This window comes from Sturnira hondurensis, unplaced genomic scaffold (assembly GCF_014824575.4).
Source record: "Sturnira hondurensis isolate 20B ecotype Veracruz unplaced genomic scaffold, ASM1482457v3 Scaffold0019234, whole genome shotgun sequence".
NCBI classification, from domain to species: Eukaryota; Metazoa; Chordata; class Mammalia; order Chiroptera; family Phyllostomidae; genus Sturnira; species Sturnira hondurensis.
This window is the reverse complement of record NW_028091865.1, coordinates 1,970,909-1,991,684: the sequence shown is the minus strand read 5'-3', so window position 1 is coordinate 1,991,684 and position 20,776 is coordinate 1,970,909. Positions and strand designations below refer to the sequence as shown.

General features: G+C 49.5%; 1 protein-coding gene across 4 annotated transcripts in view; it reads left to right on the top strand.

The window, feature by feature from the left end:
* Positions 1-17,974, top strand: part of NLGN4X (neuroligin 4 X-linked) — a 217,619-nt gene extending 199,645 nt beyond the window's left edge. For all 4 annotated transcript variants that reach the window (XM_037027700.1, XM_037027703.1, XM_037027701.1 and 1 more), the window contains 3 exons: positions 2,099-2,284; positions 5,618-6,407; positions 14,341-17,974. In XM_037027700.1, the coding sequence (XP_036883595.1) occupies positions 2,099-2,284; positions 5,618-6,407; positions 14,341-15,190 (1,826 nt within the window). In that variant the 3' untranslated portion in view covers positions 15,191-17,974. The remainder of the gene's footprint in view (positions 1-2,098; positions 2,285-5,617; positions 6,408-14,340) is intronic.
* Positions 17,975-20,776: the final 2,802 nt, after the last annotated feature.

Below are 20,776 nucleotides of genomic sequence, written 5' to 3'. Positions count from 1 at the left end.
TCTGAACTCACACAGTCTTGGTTGCATCTCTCTGTCCTTATTCTGTGGTTGGGACGGAAGGATGACCGAGAGGCCGTTGGTTTATTATTCAGCCAAGCATCGATGGAGGCTCTGGGGCTCCCAGAAGCAAACGCGTCTGCAGTGCCCATCATCTTGGCTAGCGTGTGCACCTGTGTGCGGATGGATCAGCTGTTGTCACGGGGTTGTTCCTAGCCCCTCACACCGGCAAACCCACACGCAGCCTGTTTCTGGGTCATATCAAATACCGTATTTGGACTGTCAGCACGAGACAGGAACGCGGCAGCGTGGAGAACACGACGCTGGAACACTGCCTGGTGGGTTGGTGAAACTATAAAAGAGAAGGAAAAAAAAAATCCCTGGGCCTGAAAGTAGGTGAAAATTCCAGAGCAGAAACTATGGAAACACTGGCTTTTTCCCCCCTTTTTTTCTTTTTTTTTTTAAAGCCTATTTGTTTGCTGAACTTCTGACGTGCTTGGAGCGCTGTTTCCCTTAGGACTTTTGGAAAGAATTCAACATCGTAAAGCAGGCTCCAACCTTTCAGTAGGATGCTCTGGGAAGAAGGAAGACTTCCTGGGGTGCGGGGCATTAATTAACCAGTCGTTTCACGGGCCACTACAGCCCCGTTTTGCTGGGGAGGGGTGGGCCCCCCCCCCCCGGCTAATGAAGAGCCGCCATCACTGCCTGTGGCAAATGCTCGTATTGCTTCACAGACACAAACTAAGCAAAGGAGGTCATTTCTGCAAAGAATTCAGAGAGGGAGCGAGGCCGGTGGGGGAGGAGGGGTCTGCTGGAGACAGAATGGTTCTGCCAGAAAATTCCTGGAGCCTGTCCGCGTTAATCACCGCTCTCCTTAATGGGGAGAGGGAGGCCTGTCTTAGTGATTACGCGGCGCCCACACTGCCATTACAAGCTGTTTTATTCATCAAATGGCATGAAGGAGGCCTTCCTCCCTCCCAAGCAGAGCATGGCTCATTTCGTGAGAAACCGTGTACAAAAGAAAAAAAAGGGGAGGCTTAGGGGTGAATGCTGAAGCTGTACAACATGCGTTGGCAAGAAAAGGTCATTAGTGATTGCTAATTCCATGAGGGAGGGTTGGTCCATCGGCATGTTCTCAGTGAGCACCGGTCCCTATGAGGGTCTGAGACAGCAGGACTCGGGGGGATGTGTCCTAGCTGCACGACCTTGCAGGGATCATCCTGCATCTCCTTCTAGGGCCAGGAGATTCGGGATTCCGACTGGTGCAATTTGAAAACAAAATCCCAATTCCCTGCCCTGGCTGGTGTGGCTCAGTGGATTGAGCACCAGCCTGCGAACCAAAGGGTCTCCAGTTTGATTCCCAGTCAAGGCACAGGCCTGGGTTTGGGGCCAGGTCCCCAGTAGGGGGCGCACGAGAGGCAACCACACCTGGATGTTTCTCTCCCCTTCTTCCTCCCTCCCTTCCTCTCTCTGAAAATAAATAAATAACATCTTTAAAACATAATTATTTGTGTGTGTGTGTATAACCGTGAGAGTTTTTTCTGCATGGAAAACTGGAGGTGCTCACTAAGCTATTAAGTGTGGGATCTCATTATGTCTATAGTTTACTTTGAAAGCTAAGCAGGAAAACGGTATTACATTAAAATATTAATAAAAATGTAGTGAGAAAAAGCGGTTGTCCAGTGCTCTTGTGCACGCGCACACACACAGCTTTACAGAGAGTCACAAACACACCAATCCGCACACACACACACACACGGATCTTTTCCCCTGGAAAAACTTGTTTTAGGAGTCTTTTTCATTTTGTGAAGAGAACAGACATACGCACCGGGATGATGCCTTGCATCCAGTCAAGTTTGTGGTCCCCACCGTTGTGACTTGTTGCAAATATTTTAGACTACTTTTGCTTTTCACATTAGCTCCACACACATCCACCCACCGAGGAGGCGGTTCATCACCGCGTCAACCGTGATGACATACGGCTGAGCCTCCTGCCATGAACAAATGTCTCTCAGGGTGGAAAGAGCGGGCCCCGTGAACCGCGAGCTTTTCATGCGCTTGCTGCAGCTGCTCCATCAAAGTGTGTTGTCTTCTCTTGCAGGGTTTTTAAGCACTGGCGACCAGGCGGCCAAAGGCAACTACGGGCTCCTGGATCAGATCCAGGCGCTGCGGTGGATCGAGGAGAACGTCGGGGCCTTCGGCGGCGACCCCAAGCGCGTGACCATCTTCGGCTCGGGCGCGGGAGCCTCCTGCGTCAGCCTGCTGACATTGTCGCACTACTCAGAAGGTAATCAATCAATCACGCTCTTCCCCACGGCGGACGGCTGGCCCCCAGAACCCGCTAGACCCCCGTCCCCAAAGGGACATGCATCTACATTCTCTTTTTTTGGACTCCGCGTACTTTCCATTTTTCAAAAATGGACGCAGAATGGACGTGAAATAATTAGATGGGTTTCAGGTGTACAACATAACGATACCACATTTGTACATCTTTCGAGGTCAGGGTGGTAAGTGTAACTCACATCCATCACCTCACATTGCCACAAAATGCCTTCGAGATATATTGTCTTAGCAACATTCACATAGGCAACACAGTCATCCTCACGACCGTATTTCCCTGCGTATGATGTGCACCCTTATTTTCCCCTAAACAATTTGGGCAGAATGTATGGGTTATATACAGCAACATACACTATTTTCACAAGACATCTTTTTTCTTCCTTGAATGTACAGCCAATTATCTGTGGCGCGCAATAACTGGAGGAAAATGACTTCTTCCGAAAGGCTAACAACCCCTTTCCTTTTGCCCTTTGACCCTTATTCACTCAACTTGAAATGTTAACTTCTAATGTCAACTTGGCGGAAGCAGTGGGAAACAGAAAAAGGACGTATATAGTGGATGTGGATTTGTCTCCAGTGACGCCTTCTCACATAATGAGGCCGGTGGCCTCTCCCCTGACACCGACTCTATTCCCTCCGCCGTACTGTGCAGAATAAAATTCACAGCCAGCTGTAATTGATGAACACAGGGCACTTTTCCGGTCCAGCCTTACTCAAGGTCCTTCCCTCTTGTCCGTTGGTGACAGAGGATATAAGCAATTTGGGGATTTAAAAGAGGCATCCACAACATAGAGGACATAGTCAGTAATACTGTAGTAACTACGGATTGGGCCAGGTGGGTACCCCTCGACTTATTGGGGCGCGGATTGCTTTGTAAGTTATATAAATGTCTAACTACTGTGTGGCACACATGAAACTAACATACTATTGAATGCCCACTGTAGTTGAAAAAAATAAACACTTTGCGTTAACTTAAAGAGAGAGATCAATGGGGCTTGGACACAGTGCGTACCGTACCTCTTTGGACCATTTATCAAAAGCTCTTACAATTGGAAAGGCATTAGTTTTACTTTAAATAGTTCCACAGTATCTTCCCGTAAAGCACCTTCACGATCCACAAACATTCTGAGCAAGGGAGCCGCCAGGGTGCCGTATCAGGGTGTCCCCTCCCGCCCTGGCTTCCTGTATCCTCGCAGACAAGTCGCTGAATCTCTCTGTGCCTTGGTGTCCTCGTTAGCAGAGTAATGTGGATGGGAGCCTTTTAGTCTTCGACTTTGGATGTTCTCGATGCTTTGTTTCCTCGTGGATAAGGAGACCGGGCCTTAAGGGCGTATCTTTGTGTTCACCCTTAACCACAAGGAAAGGGGAGTCATCCATGCCTACCCAGGCTCTCTCCTGCTTCTCACTTTGCGACTGAGAAACTCGTCAGAACCACATTTCGTGGGAATCAAACCCATGTCAGCCAACACGAACGGGAGCAAGGGTGCGAATTGCTGAAATTGACCCATAGAAACGATTATGCTGGGCAGTTGTGTCTTGTGTGGCTCGTTTGGGCAGAGTGCCCTCCCAAAAATCAACCCCAAGATAGAATTCCTGGCTGGTGTAGCTCAGTGGATTGAGCGTGGGCCTGCGAACCCAAGGATCGCGGTTCGATTCCCAGTCAGGGCACATGCCTGGGTTGCAGGCCAGTTCCCAGCAGGAGATGCATGACAGGCAGCCATACATTGATATTTCTCTTCCTCTCTCCTTCCCTTCCCCTGTAAAGATAAATAAATAAAATCTTTAAAAAAAGATAGAGTCAAGAATGACACATATACCCAAAGCTATATTCTTCTAGCGCTGTATTCTATCGAAATCAGCATACATGTCGAAGAAGCACTTACAAACACATTTACCGTAGAATTATCAGAGCAGAGAATGATGAAAACAGGTAACAGATTTTTTAAAAAAAGACAGGACAGTTATAAGGAGCATAAGTGTTTGCTTAAAGGAACACTAACTAAGTGTAATAATTGAGCTTCAGTTATGCAGTAGCCTGAGAAACGCCATGTAAAAATATGCATATAATAGACACAGTTCAGCAAAGTGCACCAAGGAGGAACAATAGCCAAAAAGAATGATGCTGACATATTAAGGTAACTTGCATGTTAACAGTATGAATTGTAGGCGATATTTTTTTCTTTATTCCATTTTTCTCGTCTTTCAGGGACTTTATTACTTCCCTTACAGACAGGTACATCCATACTTCTTCCTCAGACATGGCCAAGAGTGGTGAGATAGAATTTAAAAAAAGTCACTTCTAGCAGTATTTTTCTAATTCTGATGGTTGGAGCCCACAAACGTCTTCATAGATCGAATACTGACGTCATTTCTTTGACGTGTTTTTGAGCACCAGTCTTTAGAATCCAACACACAAGTCAGTACGTGCCTATTTCTGGCAGTGCTGAACACGGAGACATGGACCCCAAATGACTTTGCTTACGTACGGGGCAAAGCCACCTCAACGCCAAGCCCCAAGGTTGTATCTCATCACTGGGCGGGCCACACTGTACTCCTCACAGTGTCCAAGATGTTTCAAGTTTCTCCCCAAACAGACATTTTTAAAACAGAATGGGTGCCATTTTGAAATGACTAATCCTTTTTTTTTAATCCACATTTCAGTTGGGTGTTCCACTAAGGTTTTCTTGAGCAATAGTTAGTTCCCTGTAGGGAATTGTAACATTTTAATACCTGCCCCCCATAGGTTGAGGAGGCGGGTGGAACTGCATCTCTGAATGTCTCCTCAGAGACTGATTTCCGTCGATCTGCTTTCCCTGTACTGAAGCCGTACCTGGTTTTCCCCATGTGACAGAGTGGCCCGCGTGGCCTTCCTTCTGGCCCAAAGTGTATTTTTAGGGACAGGGGGTGATCGTCACATGGGGTGAGACGGACTTTGCTGATACATCATTTGGGACAATGCGCAGATTGTGCCGTGAGAAAGAGAATGCCTCTTTTGGCCAGTGTAGGTAAAGTGTAAATGTAGCGTTATTTTCTTCAACACCACTTGTGGTGTGTGTGTATGGGTGTAAGAACACCCCTTAAAAGCAACGCCCAGCAGGGAGGTGGTGAGGGGCGTGGGGAGAGGGAGTGGACTTGCGTCAAAGAGGTTCTGCCCGGTCCGAGGGCCGCCAGCCCAGACGTTCCCAGGGCCGGGACTCAATCAGAGCCTTCTTCGCTCTCTACAAGCCACCCCTCTGTCTGTCGGGTTTTCATTTGCATGCCCCCGATTGTGCACCTGCAGGGCTGTTCCAGAAAGCGATTATCCAGAGCGGGACGGCGCTGTCCAGCTGGGCCGTGAACTACCAACCGGCCAAGTACACCCGGATCTTGGCAGACAAGGTCGGCTGCAACATGCTGGACACCACGGACATGGTGGAGTGCCTTCGGAACAAGAACTACAAGGAGCTCATCCAGCAGACCATCACCCCCGCCACGTACCACATCTCCTTCGGGCCCGTCATCGACGGGGACGTCATCCCGGACGACCCCCAGATCCTGATGGAGCAGGGCGAGTTCCTGAACTACGACATCATGCTCGGCGTCAACCAGGGCGAGGGCCTCAAGTTCGTGGACGGCATCGTGGACAACGAAGATGGCGTGACGCCCAACGACTTCGACTTCTCCGTGTCCAACTTCGTGGACAACCTGTACGGCTACCCGGAGGGCAAGGACACCCTGCGGGAGACCATCAAGTTCATGTACACAGACTGGGCGGACAAGGAGAACCCGGAGACACGCCGCAAAACCCTGGTGGCCCTCTTCACCGACCACCAGTGGGTGGCCCCCGCGGTGGCCACCGCCGATCTGCACGCCCAGTACGGGTCTCCGACCTACTTCTACGCCTTCTACCACCACTGCCAGAGCGAGATGAAGCCCAGCTGGGCGGACTCGGCCCACGGCGACGAGGTCCCCTACGTCTTCGGCATCCCCATGATCGGCCCCACGGAGCTCTTCAGCTGTAACTTCTCCAAGAACGACGTGATGCTCAGCGCTGTGGTCATGACCTATTGGACCAATTTCGCCAAGACCGGGTAGGTTCTCCCCATCTTGTTGTTCCCCTCCTCCCAACCGCCTGCTTCCTCCGCACAGGTGTTGGCACGGCTGTGACGCGGTGGCTTGCAGGTGCTCACGTGAATGTCACTGTTCCCCAACTTCTACGGGGGCCGCGTTTGCTCTTCACCCCTAAATTACTTCTGCCGAGACTCATTTGTTTAATCCTTGCCTGAGCATGTGTTTCTTGAGTTTAGAGAGAGGGCCAGGGAGAGAGAAAGAGAGAGTGAGAGAAACATTGGTGTGAGAGAGAAACATGGAAGGGTTGCTTCCCGTCTGTGCCCCGCCTGGGGATTGAACCTGCAACCTTTGAATGTATCATAGGATGTGGCTCCAACCAGTGGCACCACTGCAGGGGGTAGACATACTTGGCAGTGTTATCGAAAGCTAACGCTAGAGTTTCAAATGTAAATAAGACCTCGTCTCGCTTGCTAAACAGCAGGGTTATCCAGAAATGCGAGCCACAGGATAAATCTCCTAATCGTGTAACCGTGGAAACAAAACAAACCTATGATGTGAATGTACACACACACACACACACGGGCATCGCTCATTTTAGAACCATTGGCTTTATTGTTGAATGTCGCTTCATTCACTTACTCATTTATTTTACACACGTAAGGTTACGACCCTCCTCCGCCAGCAAAATTATGATTTACGGAAGTATCAGATCATGGCCACCACTGTTGAAGCAATAATGTATTTTTCATTCATGTAGGGACATTGTTTTTTAAACATAATGCTATTATTGCACACCCCCATATACTACAGCACTGATGGCCAACCAGTGCAACCCAGAATTTTTAACACATGCAGCACCCAATGATTTAATCCGGGGCAACAAGACCTCTTTACCTTAGCTGGTCAAATTAAAAAAAAAAAACAATAGGCTTCCGGTGTGAACAAATAAAAATTATACCTATTTTGGGGGTCGGATTGGCAAACGATACATTCTTGGTTGTGCCGCAGAATTTTAGTAATGAGTGAAGGTGTGCCATGAAAAAGGGTCACCGGGCTGGGGTGGCTCAGTGGACTGAGCGCCGTCCTGCAAACCAGAGGGTCGCCCGTTCGATTCCCAGTCATGGCACATGCCTGGGTTGTAGACCAGGTCTCCAGTAGGGGGCGGTGTGAGAGGCAACCACACATGGATGTTTCTCTCCTTCTCTTTCTCCTTCCCTTCTCCTCTGTCTAAAAAAATTAAATAAAATATTTAAAAAAAACAAATGAAGAAAAAGTTTCACAATTACAGGACTACAGTATAATACCAGCTTAACTTGTGTGTGCCCTGGGAAAGCAAACAATTTGAGTCCCTCGCTTTATGGCAATATTTGCTTTATGGCCGTGGCACAGAACCCAGAGGGCTGAATTTCTAACCCTGTATAGTTATGAAATGTGCTTTATATATAGGAATATATATGTATAAATATATATGCATACCGATTTCATAAGTAAATATACATTCCATATAGATGTGCATACAGAGAGATATGTACTTATGTGTATCTATAAATACATCTTTTTAAAAAGCTCCTGGGCTAAATGTATGGAAAATATACAAGAGCAACACATACAACAGCTTTCACCGATATTCTACGGAGCAGATTCTGGGCAAACAAGGAGAGAAAAGACTGCCCGGCACCCTTAAGTGGCCACACATACCCGGGCGTCTTCATTTTCACTTGTCCCCTAACCTAATTGTGGAAATTAATGAGGAATCGTTCTGTCCCGCCTGCCTGTGCTTCTGTCATTAACCTTGAGCTTCTTGTGCTGAATTGAAAATGAAGACGCGCACGGCCCCGCGGCGGATGACTCTCCCCACAGTGAGCCAGATGGCTGGGTTAGCTTCCCACAGGGCTGCCCTGCTGGCCCCCGCCCCACGGGGCTCCAGAGAGGGGGGCATTAGGGGGGATTTGGAGGGTCTCGATGCTTGGGGCTTTGCAAGCCATCATTCTTTACAAGGACTCCAAACACTGGTGAGAAGGGGCTTCCGAATGCTTGGCAGGGTCAGCCCCAGTAGGGCACGTCTGCCCAGTGGGAAGTGGGTTGCCTGGGTGCCCACCCGGCAAAGGTCAGATTTTAAATATTTGAAGAAAAGCTGCCCTGGGGGCAGCAGGGAAGGGAAGAGGTGCACAGATGTGGGAGAGATGGTCGCCCATCCTGAAACAGCTTTTTCTTCCAAAGGAGAGGATGACGTCAAGCCCATTTGTGTGTTTACGTAACAATGATGTGTTAGGTTTCTAAGAAATTTCCCAAAGGATGTTGTTTGACCTGATAGAAGATGCCCAGAGGGGCCCTGGGGAGGAGGCTTTCTCTTTTTAAAAGATGAAAGGAAGAACCCCTGGCTGGTGTGGCTCGGTGGATTGAGCGCCAGCCTGCAAGCCAAAGGGTCGCCGGTTCGATTCCCAGTCAGGGCACATGCCTGGGTTGCAGGCCAGGTGCCCAGTAAGGGGCGCGTGAGAGGCAACCACACATCGATGTGGTTGCTCCCCTTTCATTCTCCCACCCTTCCCTGCTCTAAAAATAAATAAATAAAATCTTTAAAACGATGAAAGAAAGAGAAAGGGGAGTGATGCGTGGTGTGTTCACACCAAGTAGCTGCCTCCAGCAACCACTGAGCCAGGATGGAAAGTGCCCCATTGTCTGGCCCTCGAATGCTTTTTAATGTCATAACTGTCCTTCCTACAATTCGTTGGGCTCACGGGGGTGGGGGGGTGCACACCCCTCCCTGGGGGCACAGACAGGGCATGGGCATATAACATCGCCTGGGATGTTATCACATCCTCAAGGGACAATTCTTGCTACCTGGCTACGACATTTCTGGCTTTCTTCGTGGTGACAAAGTGTCAGGAACAGGCAGGGAAGAATGACGCCTTGTTCATCTTATAGAATAGCCGCCCCCTGCCCCCGAGGCAGGGGTGTCCCCGAGGTCACGGGATGGAGATGGTGGGTGGCCATCAGAAGCATCTGGAAGCCGTGAGCTCACTTCGCTTCTGCGGTCCCCGAGGAGCAGCACTGAAATGAGGCTTTAGCCATAATCAGGCAGTGAGATTTTTCTTTATCGTTAATTGATAAAGACAGTCGGTGGGACTCAGAGCATCCTTAAAGGGAGGCACTCAGAACTCCGTGTAATCTGCAAAGCAGAACGGCACTTTGGAGGTAAGGAGGTAGAGAGCAGTATTTCACAGGCTCTTGGTTCAGCGAGAAAAAGGGGTGGAGCTGGTGGGCATTGTCTAGGGATTGAGGTATCTGTGAGCAGATGACAAAGGCTTCAGAGGTCACTGCCAGTTAGTCACCTAGTTGAAATAGGGTTGTGGCCGCAGCCGCCCCGTGCACAGAATTTCCTCGTCCCCACAGGAACGGCTTCAACAGTCCAGGGGAGGAGAATGAGCTCCAGTGGTGCCAGGTAGGGAGTGGCACAGCTGAAACCACGTCTGGCCTCCAGAACGCCAGGGCAAGCAAGGATGCCGAGAGCCGCCTAGAATGCGGGTGACAACCAGCCACCGCTCCTAATAAGCGCCAGGCAGACAGGCGTTGGATAAAAAAGAATAGCTGGTCACGCATCCCAGACAACACGTGTGGAGAAAGCAGCCCGTGGCTCCAGAACACGCATTAATTGCCAGTATCCTCTCCTGGGACTGGAACGCTTTTCCACCTCACACCCAACACCCTCCATTCCCAATTGTTCAAGGTGGGGTAGCAGCTGCTGCTGCTGTGTTTGGCACATCCTGAAGCTGACGGGTACCTCCTTGTGTCTGGGTGTCAGTGGACATGTATTTAGCAGGACCCACTTGACTCGTGGGTTTGTGTTTTGGTTGCTGAGCACGCAAGAAATGACGTTTGGGAAGGTGCATATGGTGGGGAGCAGAGAGGGGAGGAAGGGACGGGGAGGGGGGAAGACAGAAGAGGATTTATCTGGACCCGAGAGATGGTGTCAGTGACCCCCGTGGGAACTACATGCAAACAGGGAGGGAGATGAACGATGCCGGCAGAACAAACAGGGCTGACGTGGGCAATGTGATTAATGAGAAGTGATGTCAAGGAAAAATGAAAGCCGATTCCAACGTTGGCCGGGATGGTGAAGAGGACGCATCTTTGTCCTATCACATCTCTTTGGCAACAGAGGGAAGGTGTGGGTCCTGGCCAGTCCGTACGACTCAGGCGCTCACTGATGAAGAGCCAATTCAGCCCAGGTTCTGTGTGGAAAGAGGTGGGCAGAAAGCAAAAATAAAGATCTCCCTGGAATATATGGCAGTGAAGAGGACTTTATTTATTTTCTTAAGATTTTATTTATTTATCTTTAGACAGAAGGGAGAACGGGGAGAGAAACATGAATGTGCAGTTGCCTCTCGTGCGCCCCCCACTGGTGACCTGGCCTGCGACCCAGGCATGTGGCCTGAGTGGGAATCGAACCAGCGACCCTTGGCTTCGCAGGCCGGTGCTCAGTCCGCTGAGCCACACCAGCCAGGGCATGGGAAGGGCAGTTTACGCAGTCAAAGTTTCCATTGTACCTTGAAGACTTCAGCTGCTATTGGCATGCAGATAGCAGTTTGACTAATACACCAGATTTGTCCCATAACATAAAATCTATAATAAAACCCGCACACATTTCAATATTTTCACCTTGTTCTGCAGAGTTTGGGGTGGATATGGTGCAATGCCTTCTTCCGTCTTTACTTGGCTTCAGGGACATCTCTCCTGTGGAATTTGACTTTATAGTCCACTCTTACCGAATCTTTGCAGAAAGCAGGGAAGAGACCGTCTAGGGGAATAGCCCGGCGGCAGGAGTCTGACATTACAAGTGACCTTTATGGCCAAACAGTACTTAATGCTAAAGAAATAAACACCTCTACTTGTTCCACAGGAGTCACTGGACACGTCATTCTTGCCGTGTAACTGCTGTTTGCCCCAGCAGCCCGGTGACAACCAGGCAGCGGCCAGTCAGCTTCAGGTCGAAGGAGAGCCCCCGGGCCTGCAAGAACACCGTATCAGGGTTCACTGCCGTCTTTAGAGAATTCCTGTGACCTATCTCTGGTCAATAAAGTGGCCCACAAAACCTTAGGGACACGTGGCCCTCTGTGTTCAGAGCCACGACAGCCTCTCCCGTAAAAATATGACCCTTGAAAACATTTGTGTTCGGGGTTGGGGCGTCTGGAGGAAACTGCAGGAAGAGAGATGTGTGTGTTGCTGTCGTGAACCATTACAATCTTGAGTTGTGCAGCTGGGAGTTAAAACATGTGATATGCTACGGGGAACTCTAGAAACCAAACTCGGGGTCCCATTTAGACACCTACCTGGTAAATGGAGCGCCTGACACGGTGAAGTCGGCCCTCCGAAGCTCCGTGGGTGTATTTTGGTTCCCGTTTCCAACTTTGCACCTGGGAAGTTGACTTGATTATGTCAGGGTCAAGTTTACCTTTCCGGTTTCCCCAAGGCCAGGGCTCCGCCCCCTGGGAGCAAAAATAAATGTGTTTCTTGGCTTTTCAAATGTTCCCTGAATTCCATCAAAAAACGGCCTGATGACCCGACATGAACCCTCGTTTTCCCACGTGACGTCCCCTTAATGGGAGGTCGCACAGCTAGGAAGCAGAATGCCCTGCAGCTGGGTGAGCGGAGGTCTAACGGAGGTCCCCACGACCTTTCGGGGCCTCCGACAGTGGAAGTCACTGAGAAATGCCTCTGTGGCAGATTCCCGATAAACACAGAAAATGGGCAGAGACTGGGTCTAGAGAACTCAGGTAAAAGACATACAAGGTGCTCTGTCGAATCCAGCACTTAGTCTCCCGACAGAACATTTTCAAAAATAAGAAATAAAAAGCAGTGTGTCTTGAAATGTGTTGTTTGTGAATGAACGCACACAAACAAAAGCGCATGTCATGAGCAGCTCTAATCTTAAATTTTCGGGAAATAAAAGCACTGTATTTAGTGTGCATTCAGTCATGAGATAAAACTGCTTTTCCTTCTGTACGTATATAATGATATCCATATATCATATTATCTGTATGTACACTGTATACACTGACATACGGTATGCATTAATACAGATATACCCTATACTCTATACAGTACACCACATGCTGTATATACACGATGCTTTTACATAGCGTATGCTACAAAAGTATATCGTGTCCCCTGTCTACTATGGGCATATATCACTTTATAGCTCCCTTTAAGGAAATGCTTAGGTATTTTAAATTATATTTTTAGTTACTCTAAATTATACAGGGGCTGGCAGAAGTAAGGCCCGCCTCAGTGTGGTTGGTAGGGTAATGACACGGGTGTCCTAATTTATTAAGTTGTGATTTGAACATTGCACCCCAGATGCCGTAGGGTGTGTTTGAGTGTGATGGTGTTGTTACAGGGTGCCATGCTTGGGATTGTATAATAAAAAAGAGGCGTTCTTTGTGCCAGACCCTGTATGTGTAGGTATAGTATAAATGAGGCATGTTTTAGGAATTCTGACGTGTGGATCGGCAGGAGGGGGTGACATTTATCGAGCTCTTACTGAATGCCAGCAATGTGGGAGTGAACCCCTTCCCTTCATCTCTGACTTCCAGACCCAGGGTTCTCTATAGATGAGGGATCCTGAGAGCTTGCTCACCATTTCCCAGGTGTAGAAAGCTCAAGACTTTGGAAGCGAGTTTGACAGCCTCAGACGGGGGTGGGCTGAGGTCCTTCCTTCGGCAGGCGTGGTGTTTGCCCGCCAGGTCTACTGTGTGCATCCTTCTCGATGTCTCGGAGCATCTGCAGACCTCGTGTCTTCCAGTACGACCTTCTGGGCCGCCTGCTTTCCGGCACGGGCGTCCGCGGCGGGCAGGGAACTTCCTCAAAATGCACCCAGACGTGGTTTTCTTGTATTGACGTTGAAGCTCATTTGATGCACTTTCAACACAGAGTCAAAGTAGGATGGAAATGCCATAATGCTGCCAGAGGGAATTATTTAAAAAATACAGTTGGATTCCCCTGGCTGGTGTAGCTCAGTGGATGGAGCACGAGCCTGTGAACCACACGATCGCGGTTCGATTCCCAGTCAGGGCCCATGCCTGCCTGGGTTGCAGGCCAGTTCCCAGCAGGGGACTCATGAGAGGCAACCATACATTGATGTTTCTCTCCTTTTCTCCTTCCCTTCCTCTCTAAAGATAAATAAATAAAATCTTAAAAATAAATAAATAAAAATACAGTTGGATAAAGAAGGTGTGGTACACGTTGACAAGGGAATATCGGTCGGCCACAAAAAGAGTGACATCTCACCATTTGTGACAACATGGATGGACCTAGAGGGTATTGGGTTGAGTGAAATAATTCAAACAAACAAATACCATACGATCTCACTTATGTGTAGAATGTGACACACACACATACACTCTGGAATATTCCTCAGCCATAAAAAGAGTAAAATCTTACCATTTTCAACAGTGTGGATGGATCTAGGAGGTGTTGGGCTAAGTGAATCGGTCTGGCAGAGAAAGAGAGATACCATATGATTTTACTGATGTGTAGAATGTAGTACACACGCACACACGCACAATGGAATATTATTCGACCATAAAAAGGGAAATCCTACCATTTTCCACAGCATAGATGGAGCTAGTGGGTGTTGTGCTTAGTGAATCGGTCTGGCAGAGATAGACAAATTACCGGATGATTTTACTGATGCGAGAAATCTAAAGAACAAAGTAAATGGAGAAATAAAACGAAAAAATGATCGCTGTGGGAATTGTAAGGCAAAGAGAAAATGGCAGCCATTCTTAGAGTCCCACGGCACGCATATGCGGCTACTTCGGTATTCTGTGCATGTCGGTAAACACCCGGGATGACCAGATGGTGATTTCCCGTGTTAATTCGATTAGACTTTCCTTGTGCCCAGTGGGAGAATGTGACCTTTTTTCTGTTCTGTCCTCCCTCCCCCGCCCCCAGTGACCCCAATCAGCCCGTGCCTCAGGACACCAAGTTCATCCACACCAAACCCAACCGCTTCGAGGAGGTGGCCTGGTCCAAGTACAACCCGAAAGACCAGCTCTACCTGCACATTGGCCTCAAGCCACGCGTGCGGGACCACTACCGCGCCACCAAGGTCGCCTTCTGGCTGGAGCTCGTGCCTCACCTGCACAACCTCAACGAGATATTCCAGTACGTCTCCACCACCACGAAGGTGCCCCCTCCCGACATGACGTCCTTCCCCTACGGCACGCGGCGCTCCCCCGCCAAGATCTGGCCCACCACCAAGCGCCCGGCCATCACGCCCGCCAACCACCCGAAGCACGCCAAGGACCCGCACAAGACGGGGCCCGAGGACACCACGGTCCTCATCGAAACCAAGCGGGACTACTCCACCGAGCTGAGCGTCACCATCGCCGTGGGGGCCTCCCTGCTGTTCCTCAACATCCTGGCCTTCGCCGCCCTCTACTACAAGAAGGACAAGCGGCGCCACGAGACGCACCGGCGCCCCAGCCCCCAGCGCAACACCACCAACGACATCGCGCACATCCAGAACGAGGAGCTCCTGTCGCTGCAGATGAAGCAGCTGGACCACGACCACGAGTGCGAGGCGCTGCAGGCCCACGACACGCTGCGGCTCACCTGCCCGCCCGACTACACCCTCACCCTGCGCCGCTCCCCGGACGACGTGCCGCTCATGACCCCCAACACCATCACCATGATCCCCAACACACTGACCGGCATGCAGCCTCTGCACACCTTCAACACCTTCAGCGGCGGGCAGAACAGTACAAATTTACCGCACGGGCACTCCACCACCAGAGTATAGCTTTGCTGTCCCCACCCCGCCCCAGCCCGGCACCCTCGGCCCTCCCCCTGCGCCTCTGCCAGCCAGAGTGGGAGCGCAGAGAGGCAACACGTCCAGGACCACACGAACAAAACGCCCGGCCAAAGGGCGGCCCGCCATGCTGTCCGTCTGGACGCTGCCCCCCACCCCCCCCCCGCCCCCCTTGGCGCGAGATCAGCTTCTGACCCCATGAAATGTGAAGCGTCGACATCGCAGTCATACACCCCGCTTTCCGACGGCCGCCACCGCGCTGGCGAACCTTCCAGCGCGAGGCCTTGCGCCTTCCTGGAACCGGGGTCTTCCCCCCCGGCCTGACCACACAAGCTGACTCCTCCGAAACTCAGCCAGGGACACTTCACGGTGGTGGTGTTTTCTTTTCTTTTTTTTTTAACTGCAATTTCAAAATAATAATAATGATAATAATGATAATGATCATTAAAAAAGCTCTTTATGTGCCATACGACAGGTAGCTCTAGGGAAGGGAAGAAAGAATCTGTGGGCGTTTACCCAGCAAACAGCTCTACTCCAAGACAGGAGAGAACTGCCATTTTATGATTCCACGCAGGACCGACCACTGACTATGCAGAACCGTGGGGAGGCCTGGGGGCAAAGGGATGTTTTGCCAGCCTGGACTCTATTTAAGAAACTTTGGAACAATAAAAAGAAAATGTATATAGACGTGGGTTGAAACACACAGACACTCCCCCCTCCCAAGGAAACACGACAAAACAAAACAGGCTTTTATCGGTGGTGTTTTTAGTTTGGAAGAGCTTTTAGCGAGATTGTCCTATTCCCATTGTGGTCTGTATGTATATAAATATATATATATATATATACACACACGTTAGTCATATCACCTCTTGTTTCCTGCAGACCGTAGGAGGTCTTTCTTCTTAAGGCCCTTGTGAGGATGAGGAAGAACGGTTTTGCCACGGGTCTTCTGTGTAGCAGGGGGCCAGTGTCTGTTTGAGCGTCTGTGGCCCCGGGGACACCGTCCCCTTCCCGGGTCGTACCAGTGCATGTGACAGCAAGCAACCTTAGGAGACCGCTGTTTTAGGAAACGTTTATTTTCGTGTGTGTGTGTGTGTGTGTGTGTGTGTGTGTGTGTTTGAAGCTTTCATGAAGTCGACACGCACAGACAGAGCCCCAAAAAGAGAGAGAGAGAGAGAGAGAGATTTCAGTTCTGCCGTCCGGGCTTTTTGACTATGCTGGGGGAAAGCTGCTTGCCAGCGCGGGCTTGCCCTGCCAGAAAGGAGAGAAAGCAGGCTTTGGGCGAGGCAGGCGCTGCCGCGTCAGTGCGGCTCTGTTCCCTGCCCCCGCTGCACAAAGGCCTGTCTGTCCGAGCACCCTGTGGCAGGAGAGCGCACGCCTTCCCTTTCTGCTGTGGAAGCGGGGAGTCCCTTCTTGATCAGCAAGCAGAGTGTCGGTCTGTTGGTTGGTTTGTCTCCCCTGTTCTTTAGAGGTGCGTCTCACAGCCTTCCTTTGTGCGGGGTGGTGTATCCGTCTGTGCTCGCGAACACGACAGAGAAAAACACACACCAAAAGGAAGGCAGAACGTCAAGGGCGCTTGCCGTGGGTTGTCCAGGAAGTCAGGGGGGGAGCTTCCCTGTGGAGGTGACACGTGGAAGTCATTCACCCATTTAGAGTGAGCAAGCTGGGGGCCAGGGTCCACCCGACATGTGGTTGTGTTTTCCTTGTCCTTTTCATCTCCCTTGAAGAATGTTTTGAGTGTCATAAAGGGAGGGGCGGGGAACGCCCAGGGGCCAGTCTCCGTGGTTATTTGTTGTGTTGCAGAAATTACTGCAACCCCGGGAAAGAGTCGCCAAAGATCATCGCAGAGGGTGTCTCTGGGTTTCATGGGGTGTCCTGTCCAAACCCAGTCGCCAGTGTTGCTGCGAAGGCGGATGGGTTCCCCCCAACCCAGCCCTGCTTTCTCTGAATACAAGACAAAGGTGGTAGCTCGTTCGATCAGAGAGCTTGAGAAAGCCCTCAAGGGAAAAGGCACTTCCTAGAAATGGTCGACAGTCGTGTTTCTCTTGGTTTAAATTGGAGACCGAGTCTCGGTATGTTCACGTCTCATCCCCCATCATCGGCGCGCGGCGAAGCCACACATCTTCCTTGCAGCCGAACCAGAGGATTCGTGCCCCCGGTGCGTGAACCCCGCCAGCTCGCGTCACGCCTTCCTTCAGGCTCTGTATACTGACCGCAATCACACGCGCCATCACACCTCAGAGGAGAGACACTTGCATCGATGTGGGTACGTCCGAGGGATGTAATACAAGTTCCAGTGTCTGTTTAGTATTTCCAGTTGTCTTCAGCTAGCAATATGCCCAGTACTGTATCAGGCTTGTCACATTTGGGTAAGCGGGGGCGGGGGCGGGGAAAGAGTTCTTAAGTGAGTAACTACTTTAGCTTTTACAGAAGATTATGATCAAAAGCAAATTTAATACGCCTTCAACAATACCGTATTTCTACATGGGAAGGAGTTCTAGAATCTTCATAGAGTTCTATGAAAATGAAATAGACGTTCAATCTATTTAAAAAAAAAACTGAAAAAAAAGAGGAAAAATGAGAAAAAATGCGTAAAAAAAACTTTACTTTCCTAGGCTTTTCTTCTCGACCTTCACAGGCACGCAGGGTTTCATGGTTTCTTGGGTTGTTATTTTGCGATTTTGTTTTTGATTTTGCCTTAAGTAATGATAGAACATATATATGGCTGGACACATATGTATAAACTTTTCAGCAAAGCATTTTTAATAATAAAATATCACAGTATTTTCTAATGCTTTGTGCACATAATTACGCGTCCGTTCTTTTGTAGGCGGTTGATGAATTTATTTTGATTCTTTCCCGCACGCCCTTTCCACTGGCCGAGTTACGTTGCCACAGCTGACTTACATTATAAAGGGGAAACGCGGCCGCCAACGGGGTCCATTTCTTGCCGTTTGGAGCACACTTTCTGGGCTGTGGTTGGGTCAGTTCCTCAGGCCCGATATTGCAGACCAACGCTCTGGGTGGAGACACCCATGGGTGACGTGTCCCCTGCGGTGCCACCGCCGAAAACGGTACACCAAGCACACTGCCAGGCTGAGGGTCTCTGGGTTCTGAGTTGTGCGTGATGTCACAGGGCCGTCAAGCTTTCGAGCACGGGGCGGTCTTTTGAGTTAAGCTTTCAAGGGGACAGCCAAAAAATTCTATGGAGTGAAATTCGAGACTCAGAAAAGCGCTATGGTACCAACGAATCTATCACATTCTTACGGCACATCTGGCCACGCCTTCTATCTTACTTCACATTCGCTGTTGCCCTAAGGGGGCCGCAGCTGTGTTTATGTTTCAACAACAAAAAAGTTGGGGGTCAGAAACTTTGAGTAGTGAGCATTCTCAGTAGAGGAAGTCCAAGAACAGGGCGTGTTGAGTCCACTTTACTGGTTGCAGATGGTCCTCGGATTTGCCTTTAATCCAGAATGGCTGGGGGTGACCGTCGTCAGATGTCACCTACAGTTACAGTTGACCCTCGAACAAGGGCAGGGGTTAGGGGCATGGACACACACCCCCTTCTTCCGGTCGCATACTCACGTAGAAACTCGGGGCTCTCCCCAGACTTTGCCTCCTGTTCACTGGAACCCTCACCAATCACATAAACCGCCAATGAACAGATACTGCCATGTCGTGCGTGTCATGTGTGTTGTGTAGAACATCCCTAAAACAAGCTAGACAACAGAAAACGCTATGGAAAAGTCACAAGGAGGAGAAACTACGTTTACGACGCTGCACTGTATTTATTGGCCCTCTAGGCTTACATCAGCCGTGTGCCAGAAGAATTGCCTGTCTGTACCTGTATCAAGATTGCCTTACATGATGGAAAAGGCTGTAAGTTTTATAGCAAGATGGCTAGCCATAGACATGAGAAATGACAAGGTAGCATAAAAGGGAGGTTCCTGTTCACTTACAGGTAGAACGGTTTCTGCATCGGTGACAAAGAACTGCAGTAAGAGTACTTGATGGAATCAGTGTGATTGCTTCGTGGTGGTAAGGGAATCTCAGGAAGTTTTCCAGTATTCTTCTACAACTTCATGGATCGCCTTGGCTGGGTGGCTCAGTCCGTTGGCGTGTCATCCTGTGCACCAAGAGGTTGTGGGTTCAGTCCCCGTTGGGGAGCGTACAGGAGGCAATGGATCCATGTTTCTCACATCCAAGTTTCTCTCTCTCTCTCTCTCTCAAGTCAATGAGCATATCCTTGGGTGAGGACTTTAAAAAATCCATCTATACCTGGACCCGTGAAGTTCAAACCCTTGTTGTTCAAGGGTCAAGTGTATTTCATTTTATGTTTTAAAGATTTCATTTATTTTTAGAGAGCGGGGAAGGGAGGGAGGCAGAGAGGGAGAGACACATCCATGTGTGGTGGCCTCCCATACGCCCCCTACTGGGGACCTGGCCTGCAACCCAGGCCTGTGCCCTGACTGGGAATCGAACAACCCTTGGGTTCGCAGGTTGGTGGTCAACCCACTGAGCCGCACCAGCCAGGACTCCACTGTATTTTATACATGGCTGGACCCATTGCAACGTAGGCATGAATTTTCAAACAGTTAGTAGAAGTCAGATGGCCGGGCTGTTTTCCCTTTTTCAGAACGTCCTTCAAATGACCTTGCCACCTCCTGTTTTATGAGACAGGTGATTAGGAAAAGAAAACTAGGTTCTGCCAAGGAAGTAAAAGCAATTCTGNAATATATACTCTTAATATATATATATATATATATATATATATATATATATATATATATATATATATATATATATAATGGGTATGTAGGAAAAAGTGTTTGACAACCAATTCTCCCCATAAAGTGACAATCAGCACAAATACTTAGAAGCCCCTAGAAACGGCTGTGTTTTCTTGAAGAAGCAAAGACTTTAGGGAAAATAGCAGAGATATCCTGCTGTCTTCCATTTGGTCAAAGAGGAAGCAAAGGTCATAGAAAGAAATAGGGGGAATATTTCCCAGGGAGGTGAGTGTGACCTTCAGATGCGTTCCTGAGGTCATCACCTCCTAACAGGAGTGGGCTGGCCATTCTGGGCGCAGAGAGAAATGGCCAAGCAGGGTGCTGGGGGAAGCGTTGACATGAAGATTCTAATCCCCACATGCAAGACCTTGGGCTGTATTACTGCCCTGATGTCAGAAGGAGGTGGTCATGGGCATTTCTGGGAGTTCAGTGCACGGCCCCAGCCATGCCCCGTCGTGGAAAGCGGACACGTAGAGGGGACCCAGTTTCCAGTGTTGGGAGCCCGATTGTGCCCCAGGGGTGAGATCTGTCCAACTTTCTTTCGTGAGCCTTACTCCAAGAGACATTTCTCTCCGCGGGGCTCCATTATTTATACACATAGCTTCAACACCATTATCTGCAGGCTGTTGATATTATTGGGCTTTAGCTATCAATAAGGCATTATTAGCTCTTCTTTTTAGGTGTTATTTATGTGCTTTCTCTGGTTATGGTATAGGGAGGGAATGCGAGAAATGACTATTTTTTCCAATTACAATGAGCAAAAATACACAACACTTTAGGGGCAATA